Source organism: Galeopterus variegatus, unplaced genomic scaffold (genome assembly GCF_000696425.1).
Source record: "Galeopterus variegatus unplaced genomic scaffold, G_variegatus-3.0.2 Scaffold1599, whole genome shotgun sequence".
Taxonomy (NCBI): Eukaryota; Metazoa; Chordata; class Mammalia; order Dermoptera; family Cynocephalidae; genus Galeopterus; species Galeopterus variegatus.
In genome coordinates this window covers 160,732-177,378 of record NW_007727710.1, presented here as the reverse complement: position 1 = coordinate 177,378, position 16,647 = coordinate 160,732, and the positions used below count along the sequence as shown (strand labels likewise).

Genomic DNA, 16,647 nt, shown 5'->3' with positions numbered 1-16,647 from the left:
TGTAGCAGTGCGCCACTGGGCCGGCCCAAACTTTGTATTTTTTTAAGCCCCTGAGAAGGAAAATTGGACAAGGCTTCTATCATTTGCACTAAACAAATACAACATCACTTCCCATGAAAAGTTAAAAAGTCACAAAGAGAAGCATTTCCAGAATGGTGGAGTAAGGGCTTCGGAAAATCCACTTTTTCAGAAAAGCAACAGGACATTAGAAAAGTTTGCAAAATTAATTTCTTCACAGCTCTGGAAATTAACCAAAAGTTTACAACAATCAGAGGAGCCTTAATTCAAGTAAAACAGCTGAATTTCAGTAAGAACAGCAAGTTTTATGGTATTTTAACTTGCTCTATTCTCATCTTGCTTTACCCAGCTACAAAGTAGCATTGAAAACCAACAGCCTTGGAACTACAGCAGCTGTGAAAAGCAGCAGCCTGGCACACATTGGAGGGGAGCAGACTGGATTTGGAGCACCCCAAATAGACCCATCCCCAGAGAATTGTTACATGAGCTATCAGGCAACTCTCTAGAAAAGCATTTATTTAAAAAAATCAGCAGCAATTGAAGCAAATCAAGGCTTCCTGAGGCAGTGGATAACAGTTGGGGCAAACAATAGGCTAAACAAAAAGCAGTCTGATTCCAGCAACATATAAAATGGATCTTACACCATGACCACGTGGAATCCTAGGAATGTGAAGGCAGTTCAACATAACAAAATCAATTAACGTAATACATTACATTAATGGGAAGAAGGAAAAAAACCACACATGATCATTTCAGTTGACACAGAAAGAGCATTTGACAACATCCAACCAGCTTTCATAATAAAAATACTCAGAAAACTGGGAATAGAAGAAAACTTCCTCAACCTGATAAAGGCCATCTATGAAAAACCCATAGCTAGCATCACACTTAGAGAACTACCAACTAAAAGCTTCCCCCCCAAAGATCAGGAACAAGACAAGAATGTCCACTTTTGCCACATCTATTCGTCATTGTGCTGGAGATCCTAGCCAGGTCAATTTGGTAAGAAAAAGAAATCATAGACATCCAGTTTGGAAGGGAAGAATTAAAACTATCTTTGTCCATCGATGACATGATCTTGCATAGAGAAAAATCCTAAGGAATCAACAACAAAAAACTCTTACATCCACATCCAGCCCAGTGATGATCACCAAGCTGCCGCTGGAAGCACCCTGGGCTCCTGAGTTGAGGTGGAGGGGCACCAAGGGCATCAGCCACACACCCCCAACATCTGCATCCAGCCCAGCAATGATCATCAATCCTCTGCCAGAAGCCCCATGGGCTCCCCTGCTGAAAGGAGAGGGGTGCCTTGGGCCTTGACCATGCTCCACCCTCTCTCCTTTATCCTCCTCTCACCCTATCTCCCTCCCATTTTCCCTCTCCCCCTCCTCCACAACTGCTCCACAATATCTTAGAATGTAAATAATAATAATAATAATAATAATAAATAAGTAAATTAAAAAGAAAAAAATTAAAATTAAAAAATAAACCTCATGTTGTAGCAAAAAAAAATACTATTAGGGCTAATAAATGAGTTTAGTGAGGTTGCAAGATATAAGAGCAATACACAAAATTAATTGTGCTTTGTTAAACAAAAATGATGACAGACCATTGTTTTGAACTGAGTTCCTGTGCTCGGACCAAACTAAACCAAAATAGAAGCATTCATGCTGAATGCCACGTAATCAAACTGAAACTTTAAGGAAGCAATTAGATTCCAAAACAGACTAGTTTCTCCTGAAAATGGGAGATTCCAGTCTACCTGAGTTAGTGTAATAAGGAAGTCTCCTTTGCTTTAAACTTTACGAAAAAAAAGTAACCTGAATTAGTCTGATATTAACCAATGAGTTTTTTTTCTATTCTGTTTCCTTGTTCCCACCTTAGAAAACCCACTATTCTGCTATTGCCCAGTGAAAGCTCTTATTCTATTTTGTAGAATGGAGGCTACCCAGATTCATAAATCTTGAATAAAAGCCAATTAGACCTATAACTAAACTTGTAATTTTGTCTTTGAACAGTTTCTATACACTAGCAATGAACAATCAAAAAATGAAATTAAGAACACAATTCCATTTACAACAGCATCAAAAAGAATAAAATACTAAAGAATAAGTTTAACAAAAGAAGTATAAGACCTGTACACTGAAAGCTTCATTGCTGAAAGAAACTAAAGAAGACTTAAATAAATGGAAAGACATTCCATGTTTATGAACTAGAAGACTTAGTATTATTAAAATGGCAATATCCCCCAATTGATCTACAGATTTAATGCAATCCTTATCAAAGCCTCAGGTTTCTTTTTTTTTTTTTCCATAAGCTGATAAGCTCATTGTAAAATGTATATGGAAATGCAATGGAGGTAGAATATCCAAAACCATTTTGAAAAAAGAACAAATTTGGAAGACTCATGCTCCCCAATTTCAAAACATCCTACAAAGCCACCATAATCAAGACAGTGTGATAACTGGCATAAAGACAGACATTGATAAATGGGATAGAATTAAGATCCCAGAAATAAATTCTTTACATTTATGGTTATTTATTTTTGACAAGGGTGCCAAAACAATTTAACAGGGAAATAGTCTTTTCACAAAATGATGTTGGGACAAATGGATATCCACATGCAGATGAATGAAATTGGACCCCTACCTCACCCAATATGCAAAAATTAATTCAAATTGAATCAAAGACTTAAATATAAGAGCTAAAGCTATCAAACTCTGAGAAGAAAACATAGGTATACATTTCTGTAGCCTTGGATTGGGCGATGGTTTCTTAGATATGACAGCAACAGCATAATCAACAAAAGAAAACATAAGTTGAACTTCATCAAAATAAAATACTACTGCTTCTAGATTCTGTACAGTTTGGCTTTTATTGCAATCAGGCATCCAGCACATACACACACTGGTTTTTCCTGCAATTTCTCTTTCTGAGGCATTCTTAGAATCAACTAGAGATTGATTAAATAACCTGTCAAATTTAAACTTCAGTACACAAGCAGGGATCAAAATTGTGCTTTCAAAGCTCACAGATGTTTTTAGATTAGACATGGTAGTTTAATAAAATTTCATTTATCATATCATGATTGCACTTTGTTCTGCCAGAATCCACACCACCCTACACTACTTCTGTCAGATATAAAAATAGAAGATAAAAGCCTGTCCAACTTTAAATTGCCCATCTTGAGCCAAATCAAAAATCAGAGCAGGGATGGCTGGTTAGCTCAGTTGGTTAGCACATGGTGCTGATAACACCAATGTCCAGGGTTCAATCCCTGTACCAGCCAGCTACCAAAAATTAAGAAACAAAAAAGTAAATCAGGGAAGAGACACTGAAGGTAAAGTTTGGATAGTAACATCCACTATTAAAAGAAGCTTCACCGATCATGGCATCAATGCAGAAATGACTGCAAAAAGAACTGTTAGCTTTGCAAAATGACCCACCTCCTGGGATGACTTTAAATGAAATGAGTTTTCAAAATTCAATTACACAGTGGATTGTAAACATGGAACGTGCACCAGGTACCTTATATGAAGGGGAAAAATTTCAACTTCTATTTAAGTTTAGTAGTCGATATCCTTTTGACTCTCCTCAGGTCATGTTTACTAGTGTAAATATTCCCGTTCATCCTCATGTTTATAGCAATGGTCATATCTGTTTATCCATTCTACCAGAAGACTGGTCCCCAGCGCTCTCAGTCCAATCAGTTTGTCTTAGCATTATTAGCATGCTTTCTAGCTGCAAAGAAAAGAGTCGACCACCAGATAATTCTTTTTGTGTGCAAACATGTAACAAGAATCCAAAGAAAACAAAATGGTGGTATCATGGTGATACTTGTTGATGCCACTGTTATCGTCTTCCTAACAGAAAATAGTCCTACTGAGAAAATGAGCACTTTGATCATTCAGTCTTTGAACTTTAACCTTTGACTGGAAGTGACCTATAGGCAATGAAGACTACTTCCTTTTATTGCATTTTTACTCGTGTGCATTCTGGCTCATGTTGATCGCTGGTTCAGTCCAAGCTACTGACATGCTTTTATTAGTCATACAGTATTAATGCAGATGTCAGGAAATGTCAAATATAATTCCATTTTCTATTTTTATTTTTTTTAAGCTTTTGGAAATGTTCCAGGTCCTCATGTATTGTGCAATAACAATGCCTTCCTTGGTGGTTTTGGGACATTGGTTGCCGGCAATGGACGTTGCAACAAGAAAAGTTTTCATTAACTCCTGCCACTCAATGATTAATGCTTGATAGAGCCTATGAAATGAACTTATCAATTATACTGGGATTATAAATAAAATGAGGGATCCAACATTACTTTGAAACTCACCCCAACTGTTAATATTTGGATTCTATGCAACATGATCCTAAGCAGGCTAACAGCATGAATTAACATGCTTCTTTAAAAGACTATAATGAAAGATAATTGTGTATTTATTCGATTGTTTATGTCTACTGTCAAATTGTTTTGACATGCAAGGTTTTCGAGTAATATTGGCAGAGAGGTACAATATGTTATCCGTATGATGAAAATAAATTCATTTGTTGTATATAGCTCCTCAATCTGAAGTAAAAGTATGAGTGATATAGAGTATGAATGGTTTAATCAAAGCTTTATTTTGGAAGTAAGAAAAGTGGCAGTGATGATTAAATTGCTGCAGTCCATAACTTGGGTTTGTTATTTGTACATTAAAGATTTTTTCCAAGTAGATTACACTCTGTTACTTCCTGCTAGCCATCAGCATGAGCCCTACCACCTAAACACTATTTCATTTATTTATGTTTGGAAAATCCATAAACGTTTTTGTTTGCAATCGTTTCTTTTGTTATGTTTAACTCAAGTTTCAATATTACTTTAATTGAAAAACTTTCGTCAAGTTTTTTCTTATAAATTTTCTTTACTTGTAAGTATCATCTTGCTCTTCAATCCCATACCCTAAAATAAGAAATACATTTTTGACAGAGGCTTAATGTTTTAACAAAACAGTGTGGACATTTTTATTTTAAAATTTAGGCAAAAATACACAATAAAGTGGTATGTTTGCTTATTTGTCTCATACAACCATATAGTTTTTCCTGGAGGGATTGTTCTGTTTTGCTTTCCTGTTGAAAAGACTTTGCTTAACAGCAAGATGAAATTTTTCTATAGAAAAAAAATTGTTGAAAGGTCCAATTCTCAGTACCATATAAGTTAATGATACTACAAGTAGGTTCTCTTTTTAAAAAGTGATTAATGTATTTTATAAATTACCTTTTCACATATGCAAAATCTGTTTCTACTACAATGTTATTTTTACTAATGCCTTATTGTTGCACTCTTTTTGAAATATCCTTCAGCAAATATATTAATCAATTTAGGATTAAAAATAAAAGCCAGAGGGCACAAGAAGATGGAAGGGTATCGTGTACTCTTGGATCAGAAGAATTAACATTGTGAAAATGTCCATATTACTCAAAGTGATTTACAGATTCAATGCAATCCCCATCAAAATTCCAATGACATTTTTCTCAGAAAAGGAAAAAAATTATCCAGACATTTATATGGAATAACAAAAGACCACGCATAGCCAAAACAATCCTGAGCAAAAAAAAATGAAGCTGGAGGCATAACACTACCTGACTTTAAACTATACTACAAAGCTATAATAACCAAAATAGCATGGTATTGGCATAAAAACAAACACATACATCAAAGGAATAAAACAGAGAATCCAGAAATCAACCCATACACCTACAGCCATCTGATCTTTGACAAGGGCATCAAGTCTAGACACTGGAGAAGAGACTGCCTCTTCAGCAAATGGCGCTGGGAAAACTGGATATTCATATGTAGGAGAATGAAACTAGACCCATACCTCTCACCATATACCAAAATCGACTCAAAATGGATTAAAGGATTAAATATACATCCTGAAACAATAAAACTCCTTAAAGAAAACATAGGTGAAACACTCCAGGAAGTAGGAGTGGGTACAGACTTCATGAATAGGACCCCAAAAGCACAGGCAACCAAAGGAAAAATAAACAAATGGGATTATATCCAACTAAAAAGCTTCTCCACAGCAAAAGAAACAATCAGCAGAGTGAAAAGACAACCAATAGAGTGGGAGAAAATATTTGCAAAATATATATCTGACAAAGGATTAATATCCAGAATATACAAGGAACTCAAACAGCTTTACAGCAAAAAAAAAAAAAATAACCCAATTAAAAATGGGCAAAGGAGCTGAATAGGCATTTCTCAAAGGAAGATATATGAATGACCAACAGACACATGAAAAAATGCTCAACATCACTCAGCACCTGGGAAATGCAAATCAAGACCACTATGAGATACCATCTTACTCCACTCAGGATGGCCAATATCCAAAAGGCTGAGAATGATAAGTGCTGGAGAGGTTGCGGAGTAAAAGGAACTCTCATACACTGTTGGTGAGACTGCAGAATGGTGCAGCCTTTATGGAAAATGGTATGGAGGTTCCGCAAACAATTAGAGATAGATCTACCTTATGACCCAGCTATTCCACTGCTGGGAATATACCCAGAGGAATGGATATCATCATGCCAAAGGGATACCTGTACTCCGATATTTATTCCAGCACTATTTACAATAGCCCAGAGTTGGAACCAGCCCAAATGTCCATCATCAGATGAGTGGATAAGGAAACTGTGGTATATCTACACAGTGGAATACTACTCTGCTATAAAAAAGAATGAAATACTACCATTCTCAACAACATGGATGTACTTAAAGAAAGTTATATTAAGTGAAATAAGTCAGGCACAGAAAGAGAAATACCACATGTTCTCACTTATTTGTGGGAGCTAAAAATAAATAAACACAAACAAATAAGGGGGGGAGGAAGACACAACAATCACAGCAATTCCTTGAAGTTGTTAAGACAAGTGAACAGATATGATGGGGGAGAAGGAGGAGGGAAAGAGGAACGGGTAAAGGGTCACGAAAATCAACTACAATGTATATTGAGAAGTTAAAATAAGAAAATAAATAAATAAATAAAAATAAAAATAAAAAATATAAAAGCCAGTTGGCTGAAAGGTTTGAAATATATACCCCAATAAAACCATCCAATCAAAAATTGATAAAGAATATTTTTAAAAATCATTTTTAATCTCTGTATAGATGACATTTTGTAGCTTTGTATGTGTTGCTATTAAGGGCATATAATCTTTCAGTCTAAAAGTATAATTGCTGAACTCAGGGGTGGGTAGACATCAAAAATATGTCTGCTGTAGAAATAACTTGAAAAAAATTAAAACCATGGCCAGCCACCAAATTTTGGACACTATTTATACTGCTAGTTAGCAACTACAACTTTCTAAAAATTATGAACATTTTTGTTCTGCTCTAACTAGGTATACCTAAGTTCTCACAGTGATCTCTATCAGTTTTATTAGTTGACCTGTTTAACCAAAACAGAAAATCTTTAATTACTCTAAGTTTTTAACTGCTTTTAGTATGAAAATTGCAGCTGTAAATTATGTAGTTTCATATTTTACATAACTGCTCTGAACTACTGATTGACATAATCTTTTGTTTGAGGGGGGGTGCACTAGGAATCTCTCTCCTTATTGCTGGTCCTCTTACTAAAATCCTTTTATGAAGAAATGACCTTTGACATTTATTCACCAAAGGAATTAATATAGCAGGTCAAAGATTAACAATGCTATACTATAGATTAATAGGTCATATATAGCCTCAATTACATTTTTAATAACGGAATCTTAACATACCTCCCTCTCTCTATATATATAGATATCATAAAATAAAATGAAGTGAGGAAAATAGAGGAAACCAAATAATTTTGGTACAACTTATTTAAAGAGAAGAAAATAAGATGAAATATCCTGAAATATAGAAGCACCCATCAAAGTTCTTAATTATATTAACATTATACTCCCTTGAACTTAGGAATCATTGAAGACTCCTTTGCAGTTAGATTTAATTATTAAATTAATTTTATATGTAAGTTACATTATTAAAAGATTTTTTTTGACATTGCTCTACAGCGGGCAATTAATGGCTTTATAATAATAAAACTAATATTTCTCTGTTGTTGAAAGACAACCAGAATACCAAGAAAATGTACATAGGAACAGGCTACTTTCCTCTTCCCTGCATTCCCTCCGTGGAGCACTATTTGCTGCATTGGCCTATAGAATTATATGTTCATACTTAGAAGATATGTACTCTCTTCTTTTTTATTTATTTATTTACTTATTTTAGGCCATTCTTCTGGCTTGCCAAATTCTATTAAGACATTCAGTTCCTTATTTATGCATGTGTAGATCATGAACTTGATGCCCTTTCAAAAAGGGATTAATGCCATAGGTTTTAAAGAGAAAGATTGTTTTCAGTTTTTTAAGAGAAATTTTTAAAAATACATTTTTATGGCTGTTCTCTTAAGGAATTAAATTCACTTATAAAGGACTTACTTGTAATGTGTAATTCCTCCTTTTAGCCAGCAGGGAAATAAAGCATTTTTAATCCTCAAAAGAAAGTGCTGAAAATAGCTTTTATATAGTCAACAGTTCAACTGGAGAAAGATCTTAATCCTTACTATTTTGACTAGGTATCTAAATATTTGGTATAAAGTAACTAGAATAGTTTATTACTTATTCTCTTCTAAAATTTTAAATATATGCAAATATATATAGATAGATAGATAGATAGATAGATAGATAGATAGATATACACCAAATATATATATATATACACCATTAGATTCCTGTGGTGGATAATAGTTTCTTGAGATTCTAAAACAGGTATCCAGTGACTGCTTAATTGTTCCCAGATTGCATCAAAGATAAATTGACAAATAATGGAAATGAGTAAAGATGAAAACAATATATAACTACGTATGACTTGTTTCTGGATCAAATCTTATTTTTAAAAAATCTTATTGTTTTTGAGAATTGAGATATTTAACACTTGTTAAAACTTATTCCTAAAAATAGAAGAGGAGGTACTATGTGTTCAAAATTTTTTAAAATAAAGAATTCAGTGTCACTAGGTAAAAATCGCCTTAGAGGAAGGTGATTTCTGGGGTTGGAGTTCTTGGGGATACCCAAGGGGAAGTCCCAGTAGATCATAAAGACCATTGCTGAAGAGCTCCAAATATCTGTTTCTGGCAGCAGCATGGAGCAATACCATAGAATAGGGATTGCCAAACTACAATTTGCTGCCTGTTTTTGTAAATAAAGTTTTACTGACACACAGACAAACCCATTCATTTACATATTATCTATGGCTGAGTTTGCACTGCAACAGCTGAGTTGAGTAGTTCAACAACAATGTCTGTTTAGATGTTCCACAGACAAATCTAGTTCAACAGGCCTAAAAATGCATGCATCTCCATAAACCTGTTTCATCTTCAGTGTTTCTCTCAGTTAATGGCACTACCATCACCAATTCACCAGAATGAGAAGGCTCTTCTCCCCTTTACTCTCACACTCCGTCTATTACTCCACTTCTCATCCATCACCAGGTTCTGCCAATTCTACCTCCTCACTATATTTTGAATCTGACCATCTCTCTCCATTTCCATCACCATTTCCTTAGTCTATCCTGTGGATTGATGTCCCCCCAAAACTTAGTCCCCACTGTGACAGGGTAAAGAGGGTGGGAAATCCTATTATGATAATTGAAAGGTGGGGCCTTGAAGAGGTGATTGGATTATGGGGCCATACCACAGTAAATGGATTAATAATGGTGGTGATGGGCATGGTTCTGAGGGCTTCAAAAGGAGGGCGCATGAGCGTCTCTCTCTCTCTCTGCTCCACCATTTTCTGCCATGTGAGACCCTTGCATTGCTGTAAAGCCACCACCAAGAAGACCCTCACCAGATGTGTTCCCTGGACTTTGGACTTTCCAGCCTCCAAAACTGTAAGCAATAAATTTCATTTTTTAATAAATTGCCCAGTTCCATGTATTTTGTTATAAGCAACATAAATGGACTAATACAGTCTAAGTTGCCATCATTTTGTTCAAGATGAACAACAGCTTTCTAACTGGTCTTCCTGCCTCTAATTCTGCCCACCCTCTGCCACCATCCATCTTCTTCTACTCTATAACAAGGAGGATCTTTCTAATGTCTAAATCTAATTCTATCACATGCATAAGAATGTATGCAGCTAAGATTTAATGAGTCTGTACTATGTGGTGGGCACAGTTCTAAGTGCTTTATATGTAGTAATCTTTTTTTTTGTCCTTTTTGAGACCGGCCGCACTGCGCTCAGCCAGTGAGCGCTGTGAGCGCACCAGTCATCCCTATATAGGATCCGAACCCGCGGCGGGAGCGCTACCACGCTCCCAGCGCCGCACTCTCCCGAGTGCGCCACGGGCTCGGCCCTATATGTAGTAATCTTAATGCTCACAGCAACCCTATAAGGTACATGTTGTTATTGTCTCCATTCTTTAGATGAAGATATTGAAGAACAGAGAGGTTAAATAACTTCTACAAAGTTACACAGCTAGTAAGTGACAGAGCCAGGATTTGAACCAATGTAATTTAGCCCCAGAGTCTACAGTCTTAACCACTCTGTTATACTGCTCTACACATGTGCGCACACGTGCGCGCGCACACACACACACACACACACACACACACACACTCTGCTTATGGCTCCCCATTGCTCTTAAAATGAGTCCATATTATTTATAATGGCCAAAGACTATTATTCTGATCTACTCTAACCCCTGCCTGCCTCTCCAGTCTCATCTCTTACCATTCGCAGCCTCTCAGTTCAATCTGCAGCCACCCCAGGCTCCTCCAGGTCCCCACACGAGTCATGTTCTTTTTTACCGCTATGCCTTTAGTCGTATGCTTTGGCTGTTTACTCCCTTTCACTCTCCTCCCCTGCACCTAGCCATCTTCTTCACTTCCTTTAATACTCCACTCAGGTATCATCTCCTCCAGGAAGCTTTCACTGAGAAGTCCAAATATCCCCTCCTTTTTGTTTCTATTATGCCTTGTTCATATCTCTTTCAGTGCCCTTACTATACAGTTGTATAACTCTTTTTATAGATCTGTCTCCCTCACTAAACTTTGAGCTCCCAGTGATTTTTCCATTGCATCCAGAAGTCTTGCTTTACCCTTCACCTTTTCTGTATTTTCTTGGACTTTTTCATCCCAGCCTTTTTCATCCCACTGTTATGGCAAGAACAGTAGAAAAGGACTATAGGATTTTGTCTCTTTGTGTGTGAATGTGTGGAAAGGAGATATGAATACATAATGGGGATGTGCCCATCTTTGGAGGAAATGAGATCATGTTTTCTAAATGAAAACATTTTAGAGTTTTTTTTTTTTTTTTTTTTTTTGAGAGTTGTATAATGGTAAACTGCTTTAGGGCAGGCTAGGCCCCAAAATATATAATGGCCCAAACACAATAAAACTTTTCTAGTCATGGAACAGTTCAAGATGGGTATTCTTGGTCAGCGGGATAGTTCTCCTCCACGTAGTTATTGAGGGACATGGGCTGATAGAAGCCCCTAGGTCACCCTGGATTACCACATCCCAGTCAGCCAGAAAGGGAAAAGAATGTGGAGGAGCATACATGGGAGGCTTCTATAGGCCAGGCCTGAAAATGCCACACATCATTTCTCTTTACATTCCACCAGCAAGAACTTAGTCATGCGGTCATTCCTCACTGTAAGAAAGACTGGGAGATGTAGTCCGGCTGTTTGCTCAAGGAGGAGAAAAATGGGTGGGAAACTAGTGACTGTTCTGGATATGCTAACAGTAAAGTTGGTCTAGTGTAGCTCGGGTGTTGGGTAAATGATGGAAGAGGTTTATTTCCTTTGTACTAGTAAGCTCTATAGTGCAGCTCTGTTTAACTTGTCCCACGGGAAGCTGGAGTAGTCAAATGTAAGAAGTATTTAAAATCGTAGTTGACAGTTGAGCTCCCTATTGAGTCACTTACCAGGAAGTAGCAGCTGGAGGGTGACTTGCAATGCTGATGATTCCTTAATTATTAATCGCTCACACTTTGTACATTGCCTTTAAGTAAAATCCCATCTGGGTTAGTATACAATATTGTAATGTTAGCCCCCCAATATTTTTTCCTCTTTTGCATGTCTAGACTAGAGAGAGTGTTAAATAGATGACAATGTAGCAAACTGATTCACTGTAAGCCAACCAAGAGGTGCTCAAAACAAAATGGAAAAAAAAAGACAATATCAAAAAGAGAATTCATTTCCATTTCAAACCATAGCCACAAGCACGGGCGTATTCCGTGCTTGTTTGTGCTTGCCCAAGCAGAGTGCACATTTGATGATGACCTCACATAGGCTAGGGGAATAAGTAGAAGCGAATCAATTTGAAATGAAATATCGCCATGATTCTCTGCTAAGAGGCGTGTAAATTCCCAGGAGAATTTATAAAACAGCCGTCCAGTCTCTACCTTTCCACCCCCAACTCCCACCCCCAGAGCATCTCATTTAGTCAGTCTGGTGGGACCTGGGAATCTGGATTTTTTTTATTGTTCCCTGGATGATTCTGATGCAGAGCCAGGTTTGGGGAACTACTGCTCTAACATGATGGGTGGGGGAATAGGGAGGCATGCCAAGGGACAAACCAGAGTGATTTTGTTTTAATATATGAGAAAAATAATCAACCCTAAGGAAAATCTGGTCTCATTGCTTGACATGTAGAGCTGTCTCTGGGGTTAGACCCATTTGTAGGAACCTGGAAAATGGGCCTCTTCTGGGGATGGGCCATACAGCCCCTTGCCAGAGCTAACAGTAAACTAGGAGTAGTATTATAAATGTAGACTTTCCCCTGGAAATCCCAGATGCCTAACTTGTTCTCCTTTTTTCCCAGTTTGTTGCTCAGCCCAACTGCCAACAGTTGCTTGCCACCCTGTGGTACGACGGCTTCCCTGGATGGCGGCGGAAACACTGGGTAGTCAAACTTCTGACCTGCATGACCATTGGGTTCCTGTTTCCCATGCTGTCTATAGCCTATCTGATCTCACCCAGGAGCAACCTTGGGCTGTTCATCAAGAAGCCCTTTATCAAGTTCATCTGCCACACAGCATCCTATTTGACCTTCCTCTTCATGCTGCTTCTGGCTTCTCAGCACATCGTCAGGACAGACCTCCATGTACAGGGGCCTCCCCCAACTGTTGTGGAATGGATGATATTGCCTTGGGTTCTAGGTGAGTCAAAGGCACCAAGAGCTATGGCCAGACTGCCTGCTTATCCTATCTAAAGAAACTAATAGAACAAGCAGACTGACAGGCTCTAAACTAGGGCACCTCCCTCAGTGCAGTGGGATAGTCCTTTGTTGGGAGTCTGAGAAATGTGCTTCCTTCTGTCCTGGGCCCTGGTCACTCAATATTTCATGGTCCACAGTGAGATTGGCAGTGCACCTGAGGCTTGTTTCTGTTAACCTAACATCTTCAAAGACAGAGAAGCTATCTGTCAGTTGGTTTAGAGACAAAGCCACATATCAGTCACAACATGACTCAGGTAAACTAAGCAGGGCAAGTGCCGATCAGTTTATTCAAAGCCTTCTTTCCCGTAACTAGGGGCACATGGATCTGCTGCTTTCTCATAGCTACTCCACACAGTCCCAGTACTTGTTCACAGTCCACATCTATTTGGATACTGATTCCACAATCAGGAGGGAAACCTGGGAAATTCACACACATCATGATGAATGTAGCCCTACCAGTAGTCTCCAGTCATTAGATTCCACTGAACCCTCCAACACAGGGTCATCCTCTAAGTCCTTGCTATTCAAACTGTGGTCCCCAAACCAGCAATATCAGCATCACCTGGAACCTTGTCAAACACAGAATCTCAGGTCCCACCCTGGATCTGCATGTGAACATGATCACCAGGTGATTCACAAGCACTTTAAAATCTGAAAAGCACTGCCCTAGACCACAGCCACACTTTTTACTGTTTTCCATTTTTCAGAGCTAAAGAAACATCTATGTCATTAGACAAAATTCCACAAATCCTCACACAGTGAGAGGAGAAAGGAAAAAAGAGAATCTTAAATTATTTGGGGCCCCACTTCCTAGCATTAGTCCCAATATCTGGTAATTTGGTCCATGGTCATCTTGCTCACCTCAAAACTTGAAAAGTTTTCTTTTCCAGCACCTAGTGAAAACTATTGATTATGGGATAATATTTATCTAATTAATTTATTGATGAAACTACTCCCATTCCAAAATGGGAAGAAGGTAGAATCAGGCACCCAAAATTGCAACAGCATTCCAGTATCTATAGTAAGAATGCTAAAAGAGAGTAGTACCCAGAAAAGTATAACATATGGACATCTTCAGGAAAGGTCTACCAGGTTTGTCAAGTTTAAGACTGGGAGGGGGATAAGAAAGAAAGAGAGGGAAGTGATTACTATCTTTTGGGTCTTCACTCCACTGACCCCAATTCATTTATTGATTTCATCTTTATTCACTTGGTGGGATTTTGCTGTGATAACCAGGGATGACCCTATGCAGATATAAACTTTTTGCATTCATTATTCAGGTTTCATTTGGGGGGAGATTAAGGAAATGTGGGATGGTGGATTTACCGAATACATCCATGACTGGTGGAACCTGATGGATTTTGCAATGAACTCCCTCTACCTGGCAACTATTTCCTTGAAGATTGTGGCCTATGTCAAGGTAAATTGGAATGTCTGCCATTTTTCTTAAGCAGTAGTTTTGGTTACATTAAGCTTTTGCACTGAACATAAAGAGTGGAAGTGTAATAATGACAGTCTAATCCATGCAGGAAGGTACCATATAAACAGACATTCTTTCAATGGTTTGTAGGCAGTGTCCACCTAAGCAAAGAAAGTGAAGAATGGAACAATTTGCAAATGAATTGTTAGCTTCTTAGACCATCAGGGTAAAAGGATCTTTAGCCTTCAGTATTTAAATCTTTTCTACAATGTCTTTGCCAAGAGGATGGTTCACTGATGCTTGCATAGGTCAGGGACACGAAATTCACTAAATTCACTATTTCCAAAAGCCTCTCTTAACCCTCCTCACTTCATTTAAAAGAGTTACTTTATATTTGTCTAATATTGTTCTCTCAGTGCCACACCCACTGGTAATCCTTCTTCCCTGTGGGGTCATACAGAACAAGGCTGTGCCTTCTTCATAATAGTGCTTCCGATATAAAGTCATCTCTCCCTAGTTTGCCGAGTCATCTCTTCTCAAAGCTAATTAGTCCCACTTCCCTCAACTATTCTTCATATGACAGGTAGCAGAACCCCAGAAACTTCTCTGCAAGAGACACAAACCTTTAATAACTTCTGCCTTCCTCATCACTTCCACCACCAGGGTAATAAGTTATAAATTCAGCTTTTTGAGTATCACCCAACCTATGACTTCCTATAGTGTATGCACACACAGACACACACACGTACACATACATCACCTTAATGGTTTTCCCACACAATGTGCAGCTTGAATTACCCTGAAAATAGCTTCATATCCAACACTGCACTTTGGGTAATCATAGGCTCTGAGTTCAGGTCTGGTGCTTATTAAATAATGAGATAGCTGTGCTCCTTCTACCCTGAGTTGAACTTTTCCACCATGAGGAAAGGCTGACAATTCCATCTCCAAGAGTCATGCTTTTTGGCACTAAATTCCACATTAAGGAGTTTTAGAATGGGAATATGGCTGTTCCCCAAATCTCCAACAACTTAGTTTATTTTTATATCCCTAATATGCATATTGCATAAATTTTAAGACCTTGGGAGTTATGTTGAGCATGAATATTGAATGCAGTCCTGAAACATTTTTGAAAGGAGCCCAAGAGTATGCCTTATACACATGTGGTGATCATTTAACACATACTTACAACTTTCTTAAAAGAAAAAGCTGGTGAGGAAAATGTTTGGCTCTCTGATTAATGTACCTGGGTGAAATCCATGTCATTCTGGCACTCTACTAAGTAACATTGTTTGCCTAAAAAAAAAAAAAAAATTTCTTCCTTTGGAAGTCATATTTATACACTGGAGGGACCATAAATTATCAACCTAGAAATTGGTAGGTTGTGTTTAAACAAAAAAAAAAATTAGAATAAGTGATGAAGAAAGGAATTAACATTTGGAGATATGAAAATTTTTCTGCAGATGCTCAGCATTAGCTAATCACATAACCTACCCAGCTTCACTGGCAAGGCTTCCAGAGAGCTAGACGCTTCCCCGCCACAAAGTGTAAGAATAAATCTGCTCTACTAAGCTGGGTAAGTGCCCCTCAACTGACAAACACTTAACTCAAAGGAAACCTTTGCCAAGAAGTTGGAGCCCTTCCCAAAAAGGGAAAATTTGCAAACAAGACATGTCACATGCAGAATTTGGATCTGCAATGAGAACTTATAAATGGTCAGAGTCTGGTCCACTCATCCACAGAGTCACACCAATCTGAGATGACCTTACCCAAGTAGGCTGAGCCAATTTCCATGAGAAGTATATATGAGAACCACTCCATAGGCCTCTTGAAACATTTCAGATCACCATTGTTCTGAGGCAGCACAGAAGCACCAAGGGCTGAGCTGACCTTAAAGAAGATCCTTTGTTAGAGTGAAAAATTAGTCAACAACATATACTTCACCTCACATGGTCTACAACA

The 16,647-nt window shown here is 37.8% G+C and overlaps 1 protein-coding gene across 1 annotated transcript in view; it reads left to right on the top strand.

Annotated features, from left to right (window-relative positions):
- Window positions 1-16,647, top strand: part of TRPC5 (transient receptor potential cation channel, subfamily C, member 5) — a 120,000-nt gene that overhangs the window by 55,415 nt on the left and 47,938 nt on the right. The window contains exons 4-5 of the mRNA XM_008577920.1: window positions 12,870-13,206; window positions 14,546-14,685. Coding sequence (XP_008576142.1) covers window positions 12,870-13,206; window positions 14,546-14,685 — 477 coding nt within the window. The remainder of the gene's footprint in view (window positions 1-12,869; window positions 13,207-14,545; window positions 14,686-16,647) is intronic.